The 26,345-nt window shown below is 42.1% G+C and overlaps 1 protein-coding gene across 1 annotated transcript in view; it reads right to left on the minus strand.

Annotated features, from left to right (window-relative positions):
- PREP (prolyl endopeptidase) overlaps positions 1 to 26,345 on the minus strand; it is a 100,874-nt gene that overhangs the window by 41,911 nt on the left and 32,618 nt on the right. The window contains exons 7-9 of the mRNA XM_037064957.1: positions 17,684 to 17,789; positions 7,016 to 7,207; positions 3,493 to 3,690 (exon numbers count right to left, since the gene is read on the minus strand). Of these exons, the coding sequence (XP_036920852.1) occupies positions 3,493 to 3,690; positions 7,016 to 7,207; positions 17,684 to 17,789 (496 nt within the window). The remainder of the gene's footprint in view (positions 1 to 3,492; positions 3,691 to 7,015; positions 7,208 to 17,683; positions 17,790 to 26,345) is intronic.

The following is a 26,345-nucleotide window of genomic DNA, read 5'->3' on the forward strand; positions in this document are numbered from 1 at the left end:
AGACAGGCCTCTGATGAAAATAAGTGCTTTAATCAGGGTATTCTAGCAACAGGAAAAAGTTGGGGGTGATCAGCTGGGATGTTCCTGCTACAATGCAAAATGAATGCAAGGAGCTAAAAGAATGGGAGTTAGGAGGAGGGGTAACTCTAGGAGGAACTGCGGAAGAAGTATTGGAGGGACGGGAAACACTGGATATGTCAAGAAAAGGCACAAGAACTTTGCAAAAGATGACCCATGTACATACTGCTTTATCTGATTCTAGGTTGAGTTTTAAGGTTTTTAAAAGAAAAAAAACACCTAAACTAAGTCTCTTAAAAATTTGTATGCTCCTTAGTATTTACCAATAGGAATTGAAAACTTATTCATGCCCCCACAAAAACCTGCTCATGGATGTTTAGAGCATCTTTATTCACGATTGCCAAAACGCAGAAGCAACTTCGATGTTCTCAGCAGGTGAACGTGTCAACACACAGTGCTCCGTCCGGACGATGGAATATTATTCAGTGCTAAAAAGAGACGGGCTATCAAGTGATGAAAGAACATGAAGTAACCTTAAATGTGTCATATTAAGTGAAAGAAGCCAGTCTCAAAATACTACATACTGTATGATTTCAACTATATGACATTCTGAAAAAGAAAAAACTATGGAGAAAATTTTAAAAAAATCAGTGCTTGCCAGGGGTTGGGTGACAGGGGAGGGGAAAAAGCAGGGCACAGAATTTTTAGGGCAGTGCAAATATTCTGTGGGGCACTGTGATGATGGGTACAAGGCAGTACACATTTATCCAAACCCACAGAATGTGCATCGCTATAAATGAACCCTATGGTAAATTATGGACTTTTGATTATGGATGCTGCTGGGTCAATGTGGGTTCATTGGCTGTAAAAACTGTAACACTCTGGGAGGGGGTAACCTTGACAATGAGGAGCCTACACACATATGGCAGCAGGGGTTATATGAGAAATCTCTCCACTTAGCTTTTAATTCTGCTGTGAACCTAAATCTGCTCTAAAAAAATAGTCTGAAAGGGTTTTTTTTGCCTTTTTCAAACAGCCTGGGAAGATTAGTTTCTCATCACAGTTTCCCAGAGCCATGTGCCTGGGGCTGTTGTACTGGATTAGGACAAGTGCAATCTGTCTGGAACTAACCTGAGACAACCCTCTGAGGCTGCCCGAGTACAAAATTAATCCGCTCAACCACTAAGTGGATGGAGCTGCAGGGGGTGAGAGTGTTGTGCTCCAAACTGCCCTGGCTGCCTGTTCTCTCCCAGGGCATTTTGTGTGACTCTCTTACAAGAGTCTTGAGTGGCTTAGGCTCAAGACACATCTTAATTATGTACCTCTATGGGGACAAAGGTCAGTTGTGGCATAAACCTGCCAAATGTATCACATGTCCACAGCAGCTGGAGCTGCAGTTATTTTTGGCCCTGGGGCTTTCCTCATAATTTCGTATCTCAGTTGTTTACTGCAGTAGTGGGCAGCTAACCTTTAGAGACCAGGGCAAGACAGCCTCTAAGGTGGTACACACGTGTACAGATGTATATATACACACACACACTGACAATTCATGTTTTCAAGAGACCTCTGTTAATCATCTGATGACCATTTTTATACTTGGACCAAAAGGCCTGGGTCTGGAAGTCCTGTTCTCTGGTTTTAGATATCGAATCGCATTAAAGAGAGAAAAAACAAAGATGGAGGCAAACTGGAGAAGGACAGACGAAGGAAAGAACAAAGCATTATGGCAACAAATTAAAGCTTGTTCAGAAGCAGCCTGGCAGTGCAGAACTAAGAACATGCTTCTCTTTCAAACTTCACAGCCACAGTCACAGGTAACATTTCATTGCTTGGCACACGACCCGCCACCTTACACTAGGACAATGAGCCCTTTCTTGCCCAGGTAATGATGAGCTTGTTCCTGAAATAAATGGTCCACATGGGGTCACTCAAGGAGGCTTACAGGCCTTTGGTGACCCTGGCTTTTATTAAGAGCAGGTGAGTCACCCCTTCTCTGTTCTTCACATTGTCCTTTATCCATTTCAATGGTTCAAGCTATGAGATTTTTTCCAGTGTAAAATTTCTAGAACCAGTGCAACCGGAGCAACTAAACTATGGACATTACTGCAGTGGGTGAGACCATCTGGAAGACACTGGCTCTTCCTGGTTCCTGTCCACTGGCTGCCGCTGCACCCCAGTCCCTGTGGGAGAGGGGCGAGATGCAGGACTCCCCAACATGGGGTTCCTAACCTATCAGTCCCTAGGTCCTGGCCTGGTTGCCACTCCTGGTAGGCACTTTTCCTAGCCTACCAACTCCCGTGAAAGGCACGGGGGAAGGTAAAGCCTGCTGTGTGTCTCAGGTGCGCCATCGGACCGACTCAGAGAGCACTCTTCTGGTTTCAATATCCTTGTCGGCAACCTGTCCACGATCAGGTTCCTGTGAATGGCTTGCCCTGTGACTCTGAGGCACACACACAGAATGCAGACGAGACATCACTGTCATCTAGCCAAACCCCAGGAAGAAGATGGAGCTACTTCAGTACCTGCCAGCTCTCCCTGAGGTCTGCTTTATTTGCCAAGGACCAAACTATTGCAACAAAAATGGGTAAGACAAAAAGTGCTATGGAGGAACCTAAAAAAAAAAACAAAAACAAAAACAAGAAAATGTGCAGAAATTTTTTTCAGCCAAAGGGGTTGTAAGATCAGGTCTGCTCGGGCAAGTGCAGACTACCAACTGAACAGGTGCCTGGGATAGACCAGAGTATGTGTGTGTCTTCGGCTTTAGCAGAACAGTGTAGTGGAGAAGGGGAAAAAAAACACAGCAAAGTAAGCACGACCAACTTAAAACTGCAGAATTTATTCTCAGTTTGTCCTAGAAAACAATTTTAATTGTCAGATGTGACTATTGATTTTTACTTTAAGCTTTTATTGTCTGCACCATGTGTGCCCTGGTACATGTAAACCAAGGCTGAATCTAAGGTTGTACTTGTTCATATTAATTTTTAAATCGATCCAGAACAACAGTTGGTCCTGTCTCTAGAACACAGGCTTAGGATATAAGATTAATGACAGTGCACTTTAGGCGGCTGCATGTCCCTTCTTTCTGAGCATCTCTTTTACTGTCTTAGTTCCACTAAGTGACTTGGCTGTAATAAACTGTATGTGATTTTCAATAACATAGCATTATGTTCCTATTTCCCAAAAGAAACCCAAACATTACTCCGATTTTTTTCTTTGTTTAATCTTCACCTGAGGATATGTTCATTGATTTTACAGAGAGAGGGAGAGAAGAGAGGGGAGAGGGAGAAAAAATATCAGTTGATTGCCCCCTGCATGTGTCTCAACCAGGGATCCAGCCCACCCCCCAGGTATGCGCCCTCACCAGGGATTTGACCACAACCCTCAACCCTTTGGTGCACAGTATGACGCTTGAGCCAACTGAGCCATTTGGCCAGAATGAATCTGATTTTAAACTGAACCACACTGGACTCTCACCTGGAGATAAGAAGGAAGTAAACTGATAAAAGATTTCTGTGTCCTTCTTCTGACCGCTGTACCCCACAATGCTGCCAACCTCTAGTGGGAAGGTCTTCAGGAGAGCACCCGTGGCCAGGTCGTGAAGCTGCAGAATGTTCTTCACGTCATGGAGGTAGCACAACACCAAAAAGTTGGACCTGACGCAAGCTACCCATTCTGCAAAGATAATAACAGATCAAGGCCAATGACGTTCTGAAAAGGAACGGAAAGCACACTGATGTCACCTGGAGCTCTCCACTATGCTCCACAGCAATGAGGCTGCAAAGCGATTTAATAATGCTTCCAATCATTGGACTCCTCTCCAGCATATTCCTTTAACAGAGGGTTATCATTGTTATGTCTAGAGGAAACAAAATATTGTCCACATTGGGCCAGGAGCTTTTGATTATGCAGATAATGTGTGTATTATAAATTATCCTGCCTATCCATTTTGGGTTCAGTGGCATGCCACAGAAGACATAAGACAGTCAAATCAAACCGGGTGGGGATCAAGTGTGGGGCTGTGAGAAAATAAATGAAAGGCGTTTCTCAAGAAGACTGCCCAGGCCCTGGGGAAATGGGGAGGAAGGTGGAGAGAGGAGCCCTCCCCAACTCCCAGGGCTGGGACTTCAGCAATGTTGCTGTCCTCTGGCAGAGCTGGGCGGGTGGGGCTGAGCACGGGGACTGGGATAGGGACAGGGACGGGGACAGGACGGGGGAAGGAGGAAACAGAAGGGCAGGCACAGAACGCAATCCACTTTGTTCTGGACAAGATCAGCCCGAGGTGAGGCCAGGCCTTCCACAGGGAGAGAAGCTGGCGTGAATGGAAGCAGGGCCGGGCTCCAGCTCCAGCCCAAGCATGGACAGGAAGCTTCTCTCGGGTTTCACGGTGGGCAGTGTGGTTGAGGAATCCTGGACACCGCTTATTTTTTTAAACCCACACAACTGGTAGCTCATTTTTAAAACATTATCAGTTTTCATCACGAGCAAGGCATCTGTCAGAGGGAAATGGGAGGACCCCCAGAGGCTTCGACCTCGTTGGGTTGTTTAGATTACCACAGCAAACTTTCCCTCAAGTGAAGACAAAAAGAAGAACTTCTACAGCTGAAAGTGATTTGCTCATTCTCCAGTACAATTTTTCTTTAAAAAGTGCCTCAATTGAATAATATATTTCATGTGGCCTTAAAGTTTTAAAGGAAGTATGGGGAGAAAAACAGAAGTAAATTATATCTGTCAAAGAATAATTAATCTGTGTTAACTACAAAGACACCAGAATTATAAAATAGAGTGAATGAGAAAAGTGTAAGGTGATTTGTAGACTGTCATTAATAAAAGCTCTGACTTTACAGCTGTACTTTATAAGTCATCTCTAGTTTTTATTCTCAATAGGGCATTCTGTGCGAATGATATATAGCAAATTCAACTGGGCTTCCCTTTGAATTGATGAGCTCTAAGAAATATTGAAGGTTTCCCCTTTCCAGTCTGAGGAACTTATAATTTTCCAGAAGGAAGGTTATAAAAATACATCACTGCACCTAACCTCTAAGTGGTGATTTGCATTTCATTAGATCTACAAGTGAAAGAGGATGTCACGTCAGTGTACAGTCGAACCGTTTTTGTGGCTTTAAAGGGCAGAAAAGTCACATGCCTTAGGAAGGTTATGTTTCTGATAGCACTCAACAATCACTGACCCAGCCCGACTCGCACTTGAAAGTCAGCCAGGGCACCCTACACGAAGACTTATGCTCCCGAAGTCTCACTTGGACCTGCCAACACGAGGTCAAGTTATGTGGCACTGAGGAAGCACTCACTAATGCCCGGCTATTATCGCCCTTAGGGGGGCCAGTCTGTCTGTCTGAATCTGGCTCCAAGCCATCGGGCTACCAAACTCACTACCAACCTGATTCCTCACAGGAAGATGTTAAAGGGAATGGCCAGAACCCTGATTCCGACCCATGGATCCATCATCCAATTATAAATGAGGGTAGAGAGTGAATGGATGATTCTGAAGAGACAAGGTCGGGGGGTGGTGGTGGTGGTGGTGGTGGTGGTGGATTTTCTTGGAAAGAGCCCAGTCATGCTGTAAGCTCTGTTTCTGCTGGGGAGAGCCAGCCTGAGAGACAGAAAACTGGTGCCCAATCCAAACCTGAGAGGTGGAAGGGACTGGGACTGGGACATCTAGAAGGCAGAGGGTGGACTAAATACTTCAGGGGAAGAGCGCGGATGGGCTGCTGTGCTGGAGGCACAGATGTGGGTTTTGCAGGAGAGAACAAGCATGAGTCATCTTGGTTCTGCGCAACAGAATTGGCCGGAGAGCTGCGGAGCCTCAGTACAGAAGAGGGCGGAAGGGCACAGCCACACACCCAGCAGTGGGGGAGAGCCTCGAGGAAAGACCCGGAGTGGTGCTTCCTCCTGGGCCAAGATACATGTAGAAGGAAGGGCCCAGAAGGGGACCCCGGGCGGCCCTCCCTGAGACAGTCAGGATGACCATCTGCACACCTGTCCCCTCCACCCACTACAGGAGGCCAGCTCCACACACCCGCCAGGCCCAGGGCAGCCGCCCCGAGCCAGGGGAGAAAGAGCCCCTTACTTTTCCAGGACGTGAACGTGGGTCTGCCGGACTCTGGCAGCTGTGCATTTAACTCAATGAAAAACACGTGTAAGGACTGTTTCATCTGAGACAGGACCCCTCTGCAGATCTCAAAAGGATTTATTTTCCCAATTACATACCTTATACCTTCCCATTTGGAGATGGCCCTAGCTTTTACCCCTATTGAACCCATTAGCAGAAGTTCACCTCCAACTAGTAAACTCTTCATTGGCTTGAAGATAAATGGATTCTCCTTTTGTGTAAAAAACTGTAGTGAAATTAGTGAGTCTTATTCTAATCAAATCCAGCTTCCAGGCTATAAAGCAGCATACCATTTTTAGAAAACCAGAGAAAATGAATAAAAGGGAACTTAAAGGCCCCCTGAAATGACTGATGCAGAGGTGAGAGCCTCAAGAGGTTAATGGGGCTCAGTGCACACGGCAGCAACTGCAGGGCATTTCGACTAAATCAGACAGTAGTCTGTTCTCGTTCTAATGAGAGGACTGTAAATCTACCCTTTAGTCTACAATTGGTATAATACAGCTGCAGGTTATTCAAAAGCTAAAAGCTAAGGCTTTTGAATCCAAATGGTTTAAAAAATTAAATGTGTGACTATTATCAAACAATAACTACACAAAGACAACTGATTTTTTTTTTTAAAAAAAGCACCACCTTTGAAAGTCTGGGTTCATACCTTCACAGTTATTACAAAGATCCTGCATAATCCTGCGGTAACTGCTCAGATGTCATACAGTACATACTAGGTCGAATTATTCAGACACTTCATGCCCCCAAATCAAGAGGTCGAAGGTTCTTTACCTTGTCATCAGTCACCAGAGAATGAGAGATGTACCAATTTGCTGAAATCCTCACAAAAAACAATAGCAGTTTTCAAGCAGCACGCAGTCTTACCTAAGACATCTTTCTCATGCTCAGGAACAAGCACTTTCCATTTAGATTCCTCAGGATCCACGAAGTCGATGTTGATCACGCGGTAGTTGGGAGAATGGCGATTTGTCTTGAATGTGAACACTGTCCCCTCGTTGGTCACGTAGTCATATTCCCCTTCAAAGTTGTCGATCAGTTTTACCCACTTCAGGATTCCTGGGGAGAGAATAAGCATCCCCGTCACCTCCCCAGGGTTTGAAACAGTGTAGTTTGTGTGTAAGGGAGGGAGGGCAGGTCTTGTCCGTTTGCAGAACATAAAGAGGAGACAATCTATGGAAGATGTAAGGTTTTCGAAAGTGAGGACAAGTGTGAGTAAATTTTAAGGTTCTAAAAACTGTGAAGAAACATTTTTTCCTGAAAAACCTGGCAGTGAGGGAGACTGAAGGACCTCCGTCTGAGCCCACTGGCAACCCCTCTTCTACCTGAGAGTGATCCCAGGTCTGAGCACCTCTCTCCAGCTCTCCTGCCACTGCACTGTTCCAAACCTTCACCATGTCCCTCTGGGTCTCTGTCAGTAGCTCCCAACCGGGGATGACGCCACCACTCCAGGGGACATTTGGAAATGTCTGCAGACATTTTAGTTGTCACAGCTTAGCAGGTGAGAGGAAGGCTACTATTAGCACCTAGCGGGTGAAGGCCAGAGAGAATGCTAAGTGAGCTTCAGCACACGGGACAGCTCCCACGGCAAAGACTTAGCCTGCCCTGGTCAGCAGCCTCGTGCCCCATCTTTCCACAGCCACTCTGGATCTTTTCAATATAGTGGCCACCACAAACCTGGAATATCCTTCATTGGCCCATGTTGGTGCCCTTCTTAACAATGTCCCCATACACTTTGAATAAAATCCAAATTCCTTTTTGTGGTCTCCCTGGTCCTGCATGTCACATACAGTCTTGCCCACCTGGCCAACCCTGGCTTGCTCCGACCTACACTGCACCTCTGTCCTCCAGCACCACTTGCCTTTGCTAAGCTCCTTCAGACAGGCTTCAGGACCTCGTGACAGGGCGCTCCTCTGCCTGGCCCGCTCTCCAAGGCCCGGGCCATTTCTCCATAGCACTTCTCTCAAGATATATATGCACTTGTTGTTTAAAATGTGTCCTTTCTATTCATTATTTAATACTCAGCACCTAAATACAGTAGCAGATACTTCAAAGGTGCAAAATAAAATTGGCGTAAAATAAAAGAAGGAACAACTTTCTAGTCTTTTACTGCCAAGATCCAGTCTGGAGATGGATATTACTAAAAAAATCTTAAATGTGGCTCACTATCACTGCTGTTGAAATGGCTCACTAAATGCCACTTTTAATATTAAAAAGAAGCCACTAGGAAGACACCTGTTTCACAGTGTATCAGACATGGATGTTCAGATTACAGCTCAAAAATTTTATGAACAAACACTTCTATGACTTCTAAAGTACTAAGAGGCTATGCCAGATGCTAGCTATTTTCTAATTAATCTCCTAGCTTCCATTTCACAGTGGAATTGCTACATTAATTTGGATAGTTCATTTATATTCCTTGAATCGTTCAGGGCAATTTTATATTCATTATCTCATTCATCTCCATAGCATAATATCTTCATATGTAATTGGTTGTTGAATTAAATTTATCAAGAAAAATATAATCTGATGGTAAAAAAACCCTGAGTTTTTTGCTCAGACCAATTGGATTAAAACATTAGCTCCAACACTACTCATTTATGTGACCTGAGCAGATGCTTTACCCCTAAGATAAGCCCTGTTTTCTCAACTGTGAAGTAGAACTAGTGAGCAGATTCAAAAATTATTATAAAGTGACTACTAATACCTACTTCACAGCAAAACCTCCATAAATATTTTAAAATAAAACTGAAATTAAAGCTAATAATAAGATAAGTAGTTTTTTAAAAAAAAATCTCTATAGCTTTCCTAAATGCTAGCAATAACCAGTTAGAATATATGGGGTGGAGGGGGAAGGGCTCATTTACAATAGAGGCAAAATCATTAAATATTTAGGAATGAACTTAACATGAAATGTGGGCTCTGTATGAAGAAAGCTCTAAAATTCTTCTAAGGATTTAAAACAAGAATCTTCTAAGGATTCTTAAAAACAACAAACAAAACCTGAATGACTGGAAACACATACCATAACCCTAGATGGGAAGACTCAATATTTCAAAGATGCTAATAATCCCAGGGGAAATCTACAAATTTAACACAGTTCCAATCAAAATCCAGTGAGATTTTAAAGGAATTTGACAATATTACTCTAAAGTTCCTAGATAAAGAAGAGGAACCTGGGGTAATCAACCCACTTTTGACAACAGAATGAGAAGGAACTTCTTGCACTATGATGCTCTGAAGAAGCCCCCTCCTCCTGAAGGTAATCACCATCCTGGATTTCATGGTAATCGTACTGTTCTTTGTTCTTTTTCTGCCTTAAGGTGCATCCTTCGACACTACTGTCAAATCTTACATTATTTTTGAACTTCACATACGAGACCACATAATATGTATTCTTTTGCATATGACTTCTTTCACTTGATATCATGTTTATGAGATTCTCAACCTCTGGTGATTGTTACTTACTTTTGGTTAAATCCCACTGTGCCCAAACAACATACTCTTTCTGGCTTCAATCTTCTAAAATTAGCTAAGAAAAGCTTTATGGCCCCTTTTTTTTCTTAAATGTTTCTGTGCGTAACTAAAAAGAATGAGTATGTTGTAGTCTTTTGGTGTGATATGCTAAATATAGCTATTAAATAATTTGTTAATCATGTTTTTCAAATCTATATATTTAATTGATTTAGGGAGCCATTTTTCCCCTATCAGTTCCAGAAAAGATCTGTTAAAATGTCCCTCTATAATTGTGGGTTTATCTATTTTTACTTGGATTTCTGTTAGTTTTTGCCTTCTGTATGTTGACCCCATGCAGGAAGTTGGATGAACACAGGACAGAATCACTGCATTTAAACAGAATTGAGTGAGCCTTTTCTGATTATGTACTTTTATCTCTAGTGATGCTTTTTTACTTTAAAGTCTATTTTGAGATTAAGACATTATTCTAATAAATGATGTAGTGTACAGCTACATCATTTTCGTGATAATAACTGAGGCCAGTTGTCCTCTATAGATTAGTTAGTTCCAATTATGTGGTTTAAAGTTTCTAAAAAGATTTGCTCTTTTCCATGGCTCTTAACTACCCATATGTTTTCTACCTCTTGGTGGGCGACATTCTAGGCAATTTCTTTACATCTATATTTTATTCAATTAGTTCCCTCTCCAGCTATTTAATCTAGTCTTTAACCTACTAACTGATTTAACCTACTAACCTACTAATTTTAACCTACTGATTTTAACCTACTAACCTACTAACCTACTTTAACCTACTAACCTACTAATTTTTTTTAATGTTAATCATAACTTTATTTGCAGAAGTTATTATACTTAGTCCTCTTCTAAATCTGTTTGGTCATTTTTTATAGTATATTGTTTCTTGTTTTGCTGCCAAGCTTCTCATTTATTTATTTTTATTTTTTTGTAAGAGCTACATGACATTAGTAGTTTATTTTAAAATGGATGTGTGATGCACTGGTTTGACATTAGGAATCTGATCATTCCATAGTGGTATTCCTGCTGGTTCTATTCCTCAGCTGGTGAAGTTCTTCATTGGCTTTGTCATACTGGACTGTGAACTGATCTGAAAAGTTATTTGTGGGAATTCTTAGAAACATGAATAGAAGTGGCACTGTTCCAGAGATTTGTATTCGCCTGCTGTTTGCCTCTCGGGAGGCAACAAAAACTGGGTGCCTCCCAAGTTTTAAATTCCTGGTATGGGATCTCTGGACCTCACATAAACAATGAAGACAACCCGAACCACAGTAGGGTCAGCCTTCCTCGTGTTTTAGGAGAACTGACATCCCGCCTACCTTCTCCCTTCACTAGTGACAGGCAGGTTTCCTTGCCACATGCTTCCTCCCCTCCCTCCCCAGCTCTGCCTCCTGTGGGTTTATTTCTCAGTCACCCTCACACTGAGGGTGTCTCTCATTAGACTCTTTGCCCTGGAGAACCAGAGGCTTCATCTGCCTCCCCTCTTGCCCCAGGTGGCCAAGAGGGAAGCTCAGCCTCCAGGGCCCAGCACAAACATTCAGGGACAATTCAGGATTCCTGCTTTCATTTTGTCTTTGGTCTCTAAGGTTGCTCTTCTTTTGTGCCAACTTAACACTATACTTAGAAAGATGCTTTATAAAGTTTTTACATTTTAGTTGTTTCAATTGGGAGGCAATTCAGAATATACAATCGGACAAACTCCCTCAAACAGAAGTCCATACAATTAATTTTCAAAAAAATTAAGCTCTGTATTCAAGTCACAATTTCACTTTCAGTGACAAACTGCTAACTTGAAAAGCAGGTGACCACTCAAAGGTAACTTGCATCTTTGTTTACATTAAACAATGCTTTAAAAGGGAAAAAACCTAATACTACCTCTTATAGGTAAAAAATTTGCCGGCAATAAAAATCCGTAGATACTCAGAAAGGTATATTTTATTAAATAATAATAATGATAAAAGATCATTTTCTGGACTATGACTTTTGTAGACACAGAATCTTGGTTCACGGAAATGTCAATTCCTTAAATGTCCCGGACAATACAACACTTTGTAATGTGAAACCTTTACTCCTCAAAGAAACCACCTTAGGGTTTCTGCTTGAAAAGGTCTTGCAGTCACTGCAGTGGTATTTACTATGACCTTTTCCACCTCTGCAAAAAAGTCACCGAAATATCCACCAAAGCCCAAACACAGCAGAAACTCCCTTCAGCGCCTCTGTACAAGCCAGTGAGCATGAAGATGTGGCAAACTTGTTTTAATGATCAAGTTCCACCGAATACAGAAAAATCAAAAACTCTGTGGTCTTATCTGCCACCAAATTCTGAAGCATTAACCTGACTCAGAAATAGGTACTCCAAATCGTAAATTCATTCAGATTAGGGCAGGTGGTTGGACTGACACACATCCAGCTGGAATCTGAAATACAGCTCAAAGTGCAGGCCCTGCCCGGCAGCCTGTGTGAGATGGGAGCTCACGAAACCCTGTAGCTTCCCGAAGCCATCACTCGGAGGGGCTTTGGACACGACCTAAGTCAAGAGAGATGGCGTTTCAGATGAACAATGGGACTCACTCACTTTCACTACACATAAGTTAGGATGTGACTGATTTAAATAGGAACTATAGGAATTACTAAAAAAAAAACAAAAACAAAAAAAAGCTCAGTGGATGAGTGCAGGCTATGAATCAAAAGGTTGCTAGTTCTCTTCCCAGTCAGGGCACAGGCCTGGGTTGTGGGCCGGGTCCTCTGTGGGGGCCACATGGGAGGTGGCCACACATTGGTGTTTTTCTCCCTCGCTTCCCCCCTCTCTAAAAATAAATAAATAAAATCTTAAAAAAACAAAACAAAACAAAACAAGACACGGCTAAGCCCCCGAACCATCTCACATTTGCTCACCTTTTCAGAGGTTTTTTTTTGTCTATAAGTGGTATTTTTCACTCTGAATTCCACAGAATTCAATTCCTAAACTTCTCTACATTAAAGTTAAAATTACTTCTTATAAACCTGCTCCTTGGCAGGGGAATGATCTGTTTACAGAGTGAGGGTCAGCTCACAGTCAGCTGCCTCATGCATTCCCTAGAGCGCAGTCATTACTTCTATCGCTTTCTTTGAAAATCAACACTATTACATGTTTCAGAGAAAATGTTTTGGAGGCTCTCTAACAAGAGGAGCTAAAATGTTTTCATACTTTACAAAATGCTAACAGCCTGACCTGTAATGAGGATAAACAAATGCAAAGTGTGGGTCCTGCTCCGAGACAGAGGGGACCACAGGCTGCCTTCCTCCTGGTGGGACACCTTCCTTCCACTGCCCCCATCCCCCACTGACACACAGCGATGCTGAGAATGCGGGCTTGGGAGTTCAACCAACACATGTCTGAGTCTTCAAGGGCACCAGGGAAGCTCCCTGGCTTCTCCAACCTTGGTTTCCTAGGAGTAACAGCATGTGCCCCTCGGACATTGCTGAGAAGACAAAGAAATACCTACATTTGTAGCTCAGAATCTGGCACACATAAAGCTCAATAAACAATATGTACAACTATGCCAAATAATCCCAATGACAAATGAAGTGAGTCAGGAAGGTAAGGAAAAGAGCAGCCACCAGCCTTACCTGCAGCCCCTGTGGAAAGGCTACAGCCTATAGTTTGTAACGAACATGTTCAAACATGTAACTGTAAATGGCAGGAAGGAGGTTCTCCAAAGAGAGGCAAAGGGTAACAGGACGGGGGTCCTGCTCAGGGAGCAACAAGCAGCAAGATGGTTACCAAGTTGGAGACGAGGAATTCAAGTTTACATGGTCAATGTCAGTGACCAAGGCATCAGTTTTGTAGAGAACTCTTTTAACTCTCAAATTTCTAAGATTTTTTTCCATCCTATATTTAAGTAGTTTTATTTTCCCTATGTGATATATTTTTCTATGATATTCAATAGCCACCTATAGGGGACTGATCTGCCTGGCAATGGCAAATGTAGCCCAGTCCTACTGGAAAGCCCACTGGTGCATGGCAGCACACAGGACACCAAACCTACGGGTGGGTTCTCCTGTGGGAGACCAGGCCTGCATTATACTTAGGCTGCTTTAAGACTTGCTCTTGCTAAAACTCCCTTACTCTGAGTTGACGTAGAAAATGCTTACTGCATATCTTTAAAGTAACTTCCTATGGACTGAAGTCCTTCCAAGGACTGAAGTGTAACCAGACCAATTAATTACTCTTATCGTTCTCTTGCATTTGCAACATTTTTTCCCTTGCTACAGATTTGTAGCAAGTAATTAGTAACACCCTTTTCTTTGTTATCTGCAAAAGTAATCACCTAAAGCAAACCTGAACATAATGAATGAGAGCCTTCTTTGATGTACGCTACTAGAAAGCCAATGAAAGCCTGTCCAGGCAAGGGTTGGGGTGCTCTCCCCTTGAGAGAGCGGCCATGCCATCCCTTTTCCTCCACAGGACTTTGGTGGTCCACATGAATTTGTCTTGTCTCATCCACAACACTGTGGACACCGCTGGCTAGAGTCCGCATCAGCCAGCAGCCACTTTTTTTTGGTGCTTTTCATTTCAAAATACACAAGGTAAAAAGGTTTTCTTGGCAAAAATGGTTTTCTGACAAAAATGATAGAAAAGGTAGAAAAGTACTGGTAATTCCTCCTGCTTTTAAGGTAAAAAGATTAAAATCATAGCAGAAAGTCTTTAGTTAATCCAAAGGAGTATACATTTCAGTCATATAAAATTAAAGATTTCCTAACATTGGATTTAGTTTTCAGTCACCAGCTATTCAGGTTTAATTCATCTAATAGTTAACAACCAGATTTAGCACTGAAGTTAAGGGTTAATCTTCCCATAGTTTAAAAAGCAAAATAAAAATGGAGGAGCAGGTAAGAAAATAGCAAGAAAACACACTGGGCAGTAGTCACTAGATGGGCACATAAACCCCTGATTTTCAATTGTCAAACTGCAAAATTTGACAGGTTCCCCTACAGTCTCCCACTGGAGGCATGTCTATTTAGGGTTTCTTTAGTGAAGAGACTCTTCTTATTATGAATTTGGCTCTACAGAGAACAAGTCAGTACCAAAAACTGTGTTCCAAGCAGCTCTGGGACTGAGGATAATGCTTGCTCCAGGGCATGGTCTATCTATTTTATTATGCTACCTAAACCCAAATTTCGGAGATTCCAAATACTCCCTGCTCTGTCAAGAAACAGCGGGGGCGGGGAGAATATTTTACAATATTTTACAATATTCTTTTATATTGTAAAAGAATACCTGGAGACCTGCCATATGCCAGGGACCCTGGTAAGTCCTTTCTGTGTATTTTTATCCCACACAATTCCTCATGAAGTAGGTATTACTCCCCCTTCTTCAATCATGGACATATTAAGAGACAGAAAATAACTTGCTGATCCCCAGGGTCACAAGTTATTTAGTGATAGAACTGAGACTAAAATTCAAATTCTATTTCAGAGCTCTATGGTTATTGTCCCAATATATCCAACTGTATTTAAGAGGAATTTTTTAAAAAATTAATCACTCAATCTGCTGTCTCTCCTGTTATAAACTAAATATATTTAGTCAATATCTTCAACAGTTAAATTCGCACAGAATACTTGTTTCTTTAAACAGCCATAACCATATTGTAATAGACCAGTGATCAGTTCTCACACACACACACACACACACACACCCTGCCCCCCCCAAACCAAGTCTCTCTAGTCTCATCCTGCACAATTGACTTGAACCCACAGCTGAAAACTGATACACATTTCACCTTTAAGGACTGGTCAATCACTGCCACTCTGAAGAGCTTTCAGAATCCCAGGACTGGCATTTGAAAGAACTAACTACACTGAGGTTTATGTTATCGACAAATTTCATGCTGCTAAAGCAATGATTTAAAAAATATGACAGGTGCAGTGCTACACCCAGAATTTGGTGGCTACAACTGGAGAGCGCTCTCCAAGTTGATCCCAATTCATCAGGGTGTAACTCAACAGCTTCAAATCCACTTCAAGTTCTGATTTCGTATCTATAGATATTACATACTTTTCTAAATACTGAGAATGAACTCCGAATGCTGGTCAGCTTAGTAACCTTTTTCAAAATACAATCGGTCAGTATTTTAAGCCTTGTCGGCTCCATCCCTTCCCATGGGGTTTCCCGTGAGCTCACTGTGACGGTCTTTTTGACCTGTCACCTTGGCTAGGGTAACGTCCCCACTCAGTCAACTAAACACTGTGCTGGGTGTTACTGTGAAGGTATCTCTAGTTGTGACTCAAGACCATGGTCAATTCACTCGAAGTGAGGGCAATTATTCTACGCAGCCTGAGGGCATCTGGTCCGATCAGCTGAAAAGTCTTCTAGCAGAGTGCAGAATTCCCCGAAGGAAGAGAAATTCTACGGTGGACAGCAGCTCCAGCCTCCACCCAAGAGTGCCAGCCTGCCCTACAGATTTCTGACCTACATAGCCAGCCCACGGTTATGAAAGCTGGAACTCTTCATATCTATCTCCTCCTGCTTAAACTTTGATGGATACCTTCACAAACCATCAATATCTCACAAAGACAAAACACCTAGGAATGACTTTGACAAGAAATGGGCGGTTCCCATAGAGACCACCCAGGAAGCAGAGAAGACCCTGGTCAAGTGACTCAAGGAAAGAGCACACTGGGAAGGCAGGCCAGGACCCGGCTCATGCAGGGAATAGGGCTTTCCAATCTGGATGCATCACAGCCACTCAGGGGTTCTTAAATGCATCCCCTTTTTCTTCTGCATGTTCATTCATGGCAGTGTGGTCTAGAATTTTGTTTAGGGGGGCCTGGTGCAGCCCTGCACTGTCTTCCTTCAGGAATCCCAATCTGTTGGTATCACGCCCTCTTCTCTAACTCTTCACTAATGTTTGCGATGAAGCAAACTGGGGGATAAAAATTATATGAGCTGAAGGAAAAAAGAACCAAGAGGTCAGGAAGGAAACACAGAGGGTTCCTCAAATTCTATTGGTACCGATAGGTTAAGTTTCATTCACAGTATCACTGTCCATTATTAGAGTGGACACAGCAATAGCAGTTCCGTATACAAATATGTAAATAACACTTTCTTCTCTGTATTTAGAGTAAATGAAGCAATTTGTTAACTTGCATTGTTTAATAATAAGCCTACGTACGAATTTAACTATATAAAAATGAAGTACTGAATAGAAAACAAACCAGAACTCTCCGGACAAAGACCACTGTGATCAGTGTTCAGAAGGGAAGGCCAAGCCCCTCCCACCACCTCAGTCACACGGGAACACCGGGCAGGACAACAGCAGCAGCTGTTCCTGTTTCCTTCAGATTCAATCTTCGGGGGTTTGCTCAGTTCTGTGTACACTTGGACTTGCAACTTAAATGAACAATTCTAGGGTGGCAGTCTGCTCCCGTCAGAGAATGTGAACATTGAAGTGGTTGATCCAATTTTCTTTTTTCAGATTTCATTTATTTATTTTTAGAGAGAGGAGAAGGGAGGGAGACAGAAAGGGAAAGAAACCTTGATATGTGAAAGAAACACTGACTGGTAGCCTCCCATGCCTGCCCTGACGAGGGACCAATCCCATAACCCCGGCGTGGGCCCTGACTGGGAATTGAACCGGCGACTTTTCGCTCTACAGGAGGCTGCCCAACCAACTGAGCTACACCAATTGGGGCTGGTCCAATTTTCTTGAGATCAAAATGGATGTATCTTTAAGAAAAAAAATAGGTTTATTAAACGGTTTATTAAATATTTAACACCAGAATAAAAGTTGTTGACTTCATCCTGCTGTATGTATGAATGGTATTCCATAATATCTAAGAATGTTAGGATGCAAGTCTTACTCAGAGAAGTTTAAAACTGATGCAATGCCCAATCAATAATAAAAAGTTTATATGCTATTATAATGTAATATACATTAGATACCAATAATGAGGTAATCTAATAACTAAGAGTGTAGAGTTTGAACATCTGTATCAGTCGCTGAAATATGTATTGCTTTTTAATGAGCTCTCTGGAGTCATTACTTGTGGTGAAAGGTAACTCACCAGTGATGCCCTTGGACTCCCGCTGCAGGTCACAGTACCAGAGTCGGTTTACGGGGTCGCAGCCCTCCCGGATTGACAGCAGCACATAGCGGCCGTCGTCTGACAGCTACGAGGGGGATGAAAACATGCAGGGGGCTGATTAGGATGTATTTTTGGTGAGAGTGCTGTTAAATATTAAGTACAAATTAAAGGTTAAACTCAAAAGCTATCAGAGAAAAAGATGAACACCCATCCATTTTAACTTATTTCACTCATAATCACAGTTTAACAAAAACAGTAAAATATTTAAGTACAAAGTATCAACAGATATAACTGAATATCAAAAATGACTCAATGTGATGTTTTATTTAAATTCAGCCTATTTCTTTTTTTTTTTTAAATAGCAGAAGAGAGAGAGAGATCAGATTTATTAAGCGATAGTTCATTCCACGGAGCATGCGAGCGGGTCAGCTCTGAGCACAGATTGACCTCAGGGGCTAGAGGGATTCTGTTCTTACAGGGCAGATATTTCCTGGCTAGGTTTGGTGGGGTTTTATTGCACATTTACAAGTAGTTATATTACTTTAAAGCTACTGCGCTTGTGGTCTCCAAGACTTTCCTTGATTGGCCACCAGGGCAGCAGACTCCCACAAGCTAATTCATTAAAATGCTGTTATAATGAAGCAGGGTCATGTAGCACCTTCTGCGCAGGTCAGGATTCAGTGCTTCTCCAGAGAGCAGGAACCACCTGTCTTAGAACAGGGTCTCTGTCCTGTACGCATGTCCTTTGTCTTAGGTCTGGGGCACCTCCAGGGTGTTTTCATTCCTAAGGATTCGGTCTTAGAACAGGCTCTCAGCCTATTTCTTAACTGAAAATACACACAATCTGTCATTTTGTATATTATTATTCCTGACTTTAAAGTTTTGTCACAGGTTACATATTTTAAAAGTTGTCCTAAATGAGTAAAAATTAGCAGAATGGGCATGGATGCAAAGAAGTTCACTTGTGGTTCACACTGGACACATTAACAATTTCCACTGAACAACTCTTTGTGCGTGTCTTTAGTCACCCCTACCACAGAGGCTGGAGACAAAGGCCTGTCCTTCTGTGGATTTCTTTTATAGTATCAAACAGGAGAATCTTAAATAGCAAAAGCAATCTTGATAAAAAAACTAATGCAAGAAACATTAAAGTTTTGAGTTAAAATGTAAGTGCTATCAAAGTATACAAATATATATATCCTTTTGAAACTGAGTTTTTTCATTCAACATAATTTAAAAAATTAATCCATGTTGATATATGTATATTTATTTCATTTAACTGCTGTACAGTATCCCAATCCAAGAATACCACAATTAACTGATGTATTTTCCCATCAATAAACATTTAGATTATTTCCATTTTCTTCATATTACAAGCAAAACTTTAGAAAAATTCTTGAATAGCACCTTATATATGCGTCTCCCTTATATAAGTGTTTCTCTACAGCAGTAGACTTACTCAGTGGTAGGATGTGCACAAACTCAACTCTATTAGATACTGCCAAATGAGGTGTTGTACTGACTCACTCTTCCATTTCAGTAGTGCAAAACAGCTCCTATTCTTCCACATTCTACTGTGATGATTAACTTAATATGTCAACTTGGCTCCAACGTGCTGAATACCAGTACCTAGGTATTTGGTCAAACATTATTCTGGACATTTCTGTGGAGGTATTTTTTTGGATGAGATTAACATTCTCATCGGTGGACATTGAATAAAATTGATCACCATCCATAACTGTGAGGGAGTCTCACCCAGTCAGTTGGAGGCCTTCACAGAAAGAGACTAACTCCCCGAAGCTCGCAGAATTCGGCCAGCAGAAGGGCTCCCGCTGACACCCTCCCCTGGGTTCCCAGCCTGCCAGGCTTCCCTGCAGGACTGGGCCTCGCCAAGCCTCCAAAGCACGCTAGCCAATTTCCAAAAAATAAGTCCTTCTCTTGGTATGTGTACACAGATCCTGTTGGCTGTTTCTCTGGAGAACCCTATCACACTTAACAACCGTCATCTGTTCATCCAATAAAAAATTCCTAAGCAGCCATTAAGTTCAACTCATTTTCTAGGTGTTAAAGATACATCAGTGAGCAAATCAAGAAAATAAAAAGTTACAGCCCAGTGGAGGAGACAAACACATAAATAGAGAATTATGTGGAATATGTATACAATGATGAATGCCGTGGAGAACACGAACAGGCCCGGGTAAGGGAGGCGGAACGTGTGGGAAGGGTCTACGGTTGTCAGTACGACAGTCAAGTGTGACCTCCCCAGGAAGGTGTCTTTCCACTGCCCTTTCCCTCGCACTGACGCAGATAAAAAGTCACGCCTCGTTTTCTCCAAGATTTCCTGATTATCTCTGGTTTTCTGGGGACAGATTATAACAGGCTTTGCTATAGTAGCCTGCTTGAGATTTGCTGTCTTGGATCCGTGAGTATGCCTATCAAATTCGTAACATTTTGGGCCATTTTCCCCCTCCTGTACAGGGTGGAACAAAAGCAGGTTTACAGTTGTGAGTACATAAAACAGTTTATTCTTATATTATTGATTAACTACTGTATTATTTTCCATGTGAAAAACAGTAAGCCTACTTTTCCTCAACCTGTGTGTTCTGTTGCGTCCCCTCACCCCTAAGACTTCAAATATGAAATTCTTAGTTCCACAGTCAACAAGACTGTGTTTTTTTTCCTCTTCATGGTTGTTTCAATTGACTTGTCTTCAAGTTCCCTAATATTTTATTTAATAGTATCTAAATGGCTGTTAAACCCATGAAAAGAATTTTTCAATTCAAATAGTTTAATCTTCGCCTTTAGAATAATATGTGGTTTTTACATTTTTCCTTTGTTCATTATAATAACACTTCTAAAATCCCTTTAATCACTTCTAAAATCATTTTTATAATAGTTTTTAAAACATCCTTGTCTGCTAATTCTATGTAACCTGGCATTTCTGGATCTGTTTTATTCACTAATTTTTCTGCTGGTTATGCCATAACTTTCTGCTTATTTTCACACAGTAATATTTTTATTGGATTCTGAAGAGTTTGAATGTTGTTGGGGTTTTTCTATCTTTACAAATTCTGAGGCAGATAATTTGTTGCTAAATCAGCTTGATCCACTCAAGGCTTGTTTGCAGGCTTTGTTGGTAAGGTCTTCCGTCCTGCTGCGGAGGCATGGCTCTGCTGGTTCTCTGCCGAATGCCCTGGCCATTCAAAGGGTCTTTCCACTTTGGTCAGAATGTGAGTCTCCCAGGCTTAGTAAACTTTGGCAGTTGTTGGCTTCCAGCTTCCTGGTAGTTGTCCTTAGTTTGCACCATGTCGTCTCCTCCCATGCATGCACCACTTAATAGTGAGCTGGGGATACAAGGAAGATTTCTGGGAGTCTTAATTCCTTCTTTTGATATTCTGCCCTGACCAGCATGGCTCAGTTGGTCGGAACATTGTCCTGTGGACCAAGGGGTGGTGAGTTTGATTCCTGGTCCGGGCACATGTCTGGCTTGTGGATTCAGTCCCTGGCTGGGGTGCATGTGAGAGGCAGCCAATCAATGCTTCTCTCTCACATTAATGTTTCGCTCCCTCTCTCCCTCCCTCCCTCCCTTCCTTTCTCTCTAAAATCAATGGGCATGTTCAGGTGAAAATAAAATGTTGGAAACCATGCTGCCTGGTTTCAGAAGCTGTAACCCCCCCCCATGGCTAAGGCTGAGTGAGCGACCTTGGGAACATAAGCCACTAAAGAGACAAAGCTTATCTCCCGGGCAGGAGCACCACTTCTGCTCCTTTTATTCATAACTGCCCGCCCCCCCCCCCCATGCTTGATCAGTTAGCCAATGATGGGTAAGATTCCCCAAATGGGGAATGACCTAAGACAGGCACAATCATGGGGAGGCCCCAGGGAAGGACTTGGGGGGCTATAGCAAAAGGGTGATGGGCCCTCGCCCCTCGCTCAGCTTTGACAAAGCCCGAGTCCTCATTCTGTCTGCAAGAAATCTCTAATCTCTTGGCTGCCTTACTTCCCCTGCCTGACTTAAGACTGAAACAATGACAGACGGCGGTACAGCCCTGTGCTGGAAAGGGTGGGTTCCCCAGGTGATCAGGCCTAAGGAAGAATATGTAAAATCCTATGAAACATGCTTTGTTTGGAATGCTCTCAATTAAATAATAAAAGTCCAAGCAAGAAGTGAGTTTGTTCCTCAAAGTTTTACGGCTCTTTAACTATCCGACCTTGACTCAAAATAGGTCCTCAGAGTACTTTGTAAGTAATCTATTGTTTGACCCTTACTGCCTGATAATGATTAATGAGCTTTACCTGTATTCTTGTGCAAAATGAACCCAATAAAAGCCCACTGAGGAAAAGGATCCAGGCCCTTCTCCTCTGAGAGATCAGCCACCTTTCCTCCCCAAGCAGATCATATTTTGGTAGACTTATTCTCATCTGTGGCAGCCGGAGAGGGGAGGGGCCTTGTGGGCAAAGTCCCCCCACAATAAAAGACAAAACAAAATAATACTTCAAACTTTTGTTCTTTATGCTTTAAATAAATGCAGAATCTTTAGAGCTGTTTAAACTCAGGCTACATCAATCATAAATGATGCTTAATTCAGTTTTAGAAATTCATCCAACAGAAAGATAAGGCAGCAAAACACATTGCAAAAACCACACCAAACTTTTGATGACGGCTGTTTCAAGCGCATGCAACAAGTTTTTCTCAGCCTTTTGGGCTGTACTAAATAGCAGCTTAGCTTTAACCTAAGGCAGGGAATCCTGAGGCACATTGCCGTTGGCAGGCCAGTGAAGTCAGCCACCCTAACTCCCACTCCCCTGGGCACAACCTGACACGTCCCACAGCCAACCACCGCATGTTCCGAGGTGGATGTGTAACTGAATTTTCAAATGCTCAAGGTCTCAGACCTCAGAATCGTTTATAAGTCACTACTGCCCCCAAATATACAGATTGGAAATTACACCTTCTTCCAGCATAATTTAATCAATAACAATACATACTGAACCGTGGCCTCACATTTGGACTATATTGCAAGGCAATTAAAAACAATAAATTTTGGAAATCATTGGGAGGGGAAGAGAAAAATTGTGTTGATGAGAACACTTGAATCTCATTAGAGAATTAAAAGTGAAAATTAAAAGAATTAAGAATGAACAGAATTAACATAAGGTGACTTTCTTGAAATCCAGATAAAGGGAACAGAGACAGGCAGGAAAACTAAGGGCCCCAACAGGCCTCATGAAACAATACCAATTTCAGTCCACAAAATGCTGCTTTTGAAAGGGACACCCAATAACAACAGCTGCTGTACTTACTCACCTGCATTTATCAATAGGAAAAGCATAACATATAAGGGTATCGGACTTTATTATTTTTTTAAAGGAGCCACGTTAATTTGCTAAGAAATTTTAGTTGTGCATATTGTGATGTTAAGCTATACCAAGATAGCAATATTTACCAAGGAAACCCTTGGTAGAACAGGTATCATTCAAATAGTAATTTCTACTTTATCCTGTCACGTTGACACGTGCTGCTCCAACAAACACATACAGTCCATGTGACTCAGCACATTCGAGAGCACAACCCCTACAAATTTAGGAGCCATGAAACTGCAGAGTTGAGAGATATGAGCAGCGACCAGAGACCAGAGCACACCTCAGGGAAACTTATCCCGAATGATATGTTTTCATGAAATGTCCAGTTAATGCCTAAAGTAGGTGTAATGTCACCTGGTTCAGACCCTCAGGGTCTGCGCCCAGGGGCTTCATTTTCACAACAGATCATTGTCCGCTCTACCACCAGTTTATCTGAGACTTTAAAAACTATGAATCTACAGAAATAAGTGTGAAATAGAACTAATATGTTGATAATTGTAGTTTCTCTAGTGAATAGGATCTTTGATTTTACAAGAAAGCTGTATTACTAATTATTATTATTAGCATTATAAACACTTTTAAGTCAATGAATTTGGCTATTCTCAGTCTCAGTACTATGTAATAAAAACAGGCAGGTTTTCTAAATGACCTGAATAAGCTAGCTTTTCTTCGTGCACCTTTTATTTAGAGAAAATTAACAGAAGATCACTTATTAAAGACTTAAACTCCATTCATTTAACTAGCCACAAACTTATTTGTCTCCCAAAGTGACAGGACACACAACCAATATTTAGACATGCACAGAATATGTGGACTTTCATCAAACATGTCATTTTCAAAGAAAACCCATAAGGCATTTTATGCAAGAGCTACTGAGCTGCACATCTACACAGTCTTGTGTTAATGACCAAAACCTGATGGACATTAAGAGAGAGAGAGAGTGTGTGTTTAAACTTAGAATCCAACAAGAAGAGGGTGAAGAAAGCTTATTCATAATTTGAATCTATATGCATTTTTTCAAACTGAGGAAAGCATTTTATGTATTATAATAAAAGAATTAATTGTGTGTGTAAAGTAAGTATACTAAAAAGTAGTGAGATGTAAACTTGTCCAGGAAATTAACAAAGCGAGTGGAAATGGATTTTAATAGCTTTCAGAGTTAACCTTCCCTGCTCTGAGAGGAACACGATTATCAATTTTGTTTCAGAGATGCTTTTGAATTCCTTTTGTAATAGCTGTTAATCATAACATCCCTTTCATAATAAGCATGTCTGCAAAACTTAACTTAGAAAAACTGCTAAATGTCAAACTAATCACCCACAATGATGGCTTTTCTTTTATGGGGCTCATTATGAGTTCGTAATAAAAAGAGATAATGTCAGGACAGAAGTACAGAGTAGTCATAAACACACGTGATGTGCCTTAACATAAACATTTCTAATAGGTAGTCATTAAATCAAACACCCAGCTTTCCGAACACAGTATGGTACTGCAGCAATGAGGGAAGAGAGAAATCAGTCCAAACTCGGTATGGTACGCTGTTTGGTATGCCAGAAACGGACACGGCAGGAATTTCCAGGAGAAGAAAAGATGACCCACTCAACATGGAATAAGTAATGCAGGGATTCTGGACGTGACACAGCCACTACTGTTTCTAATCCACCTGGTTGTTTTTCTGGCGGGTAAGCTTGTTATATAGGAATCCGCCGTTTGTTTTCTTTTCTCCCTTACTGAGCAATAGAGGGGTCAGGCGAGAAAAGTGGCCGATCAGCAAACCCTGCCTTACTGTTACAAAAACCACCCCTCCCATCAGGGGCTGTTTCATGTACACACAGAGAGCAGCACCGCCTTCTAGCTTTACTCACATCCAGGTCTTTAGTCTGGCTTCCTGACTTTTCTGCCTTCCCAAGCATGCTGCTGAGATTTTGCTGCGTGCTAATCAGCATGATGGATATTATCACTTCATGCAGTGCTGATGAAAAAAAGGACACAGACAATGAGCCTTGGGCACACACAGTCCAGTTAGGACTAATATAAAGTCCACCCAGGGCTAACACAAAGACAACCACTCAGCCCCTCCCGTGCTGAACAGAGGGAGTCAGTCTCCAGGAGCCACTGGAAAGTGCAGGGCTCCCCAGGGACAGCATAAGGAACTGAAGGGTCCCCAGTAAGAAGACCTGTTGGCAGCCACAGGCTCAATTACTGAAGTTAAGGTCAAGAGGACAATGGGGTATTTAAAATGACACACAAACCAAACATGGGAGAAATTCTGTCATGACCCCCCAGACTCTGTATCATATGAAAATATTGGAAAAGAATAGGTTACTAGACCAAACCATCTTCCATAAGGGCCAGTGCTTCGCTCTTTGCTCTTGAGTATTGCCGGGCATCAGCACACCAGGGGATGCAAAGCCAGGGCTCACTAGGCATTTGGAGAATACATGCATGAACTGTGCTGACCAGAAGAGGTCAGCTCCAACTCAAAACCATCCAACGTGTAAGGGACAGGTGAGGCCCAGTTCCCTGAGGAACATCTAGACCTTACTGTCCGTGTATATTCTGTAAGCGAGGCTGGGTGCGCTCCAGGCCCAGACGGTCTCTGTGGGCGTGAACCTCCTCAGGGGAGGAAGAAAATTAACATTCATGAGTGCCTATGGTGAGTCAAGCACCAGGCAATGGTTTTACATGTTAATATATGTATATGACAAATATGTAAATGTGTACATGAATATGTATATGTTAACTCTAAGGGTTACAAGTGAACACATGAAAATGGCTTATGGAGAAACATGTCATGAATATTAAGAACTAGGATTACTTCTTTACAAAAAAAACCTTTTTTTCCCCTCAAGAATTGGTTCTCGGTATAGGATTCAGCTAGATAATCACAAAGAGGCTGGGTATTTTCTCCCTAATCTCTTCTACAGGGACTTGATACATTTTCAGAATCTTCATTCCAGAGCACCCTCTGCTGGGAAAAGTGCCTGGAAATGCTTGATTTCTTTGTGATTTCTCCCCCCACATGCTCTACAAATACTTTTCAATAAAAAAGCTTTTCTTTTCCTTTCTGTCCAAGAGAACCTTCTAAACGACAACTTCTACCTTCTGCAATCATTGCCCTGCAACTGAAGCCACACAGCCTCTGTTAAATAATGATTGATGTCATTGTTCTTCCAAGCCAGATGCTAAGTGTCTGTTGTGTGCTACCCCCAGGGGCACGGGGATGCTGCCGGGAGGAACTGAGGGCAGGAGGCTGGCTGGTGAGCCAGGTGAGCAT

Source organism: Sturnira hondurensis, unplaced genomic scaffold (genome assembly GCF_014824575.4).
Source record: "Sturnira hondurensis isolate 20B ecotype Veracruz unplaced genomic scaffold, ASM1482457v3 Scaffold0015596, whole genome shotgun sequence".
Taxonomy (NCBI): domain Eukaryota; kingdom Metazoa; phylum Chordata; class Mammalia; order Chiroptera; family Phyllostomidae; genus Sturnira; species Sturnira hondurensis.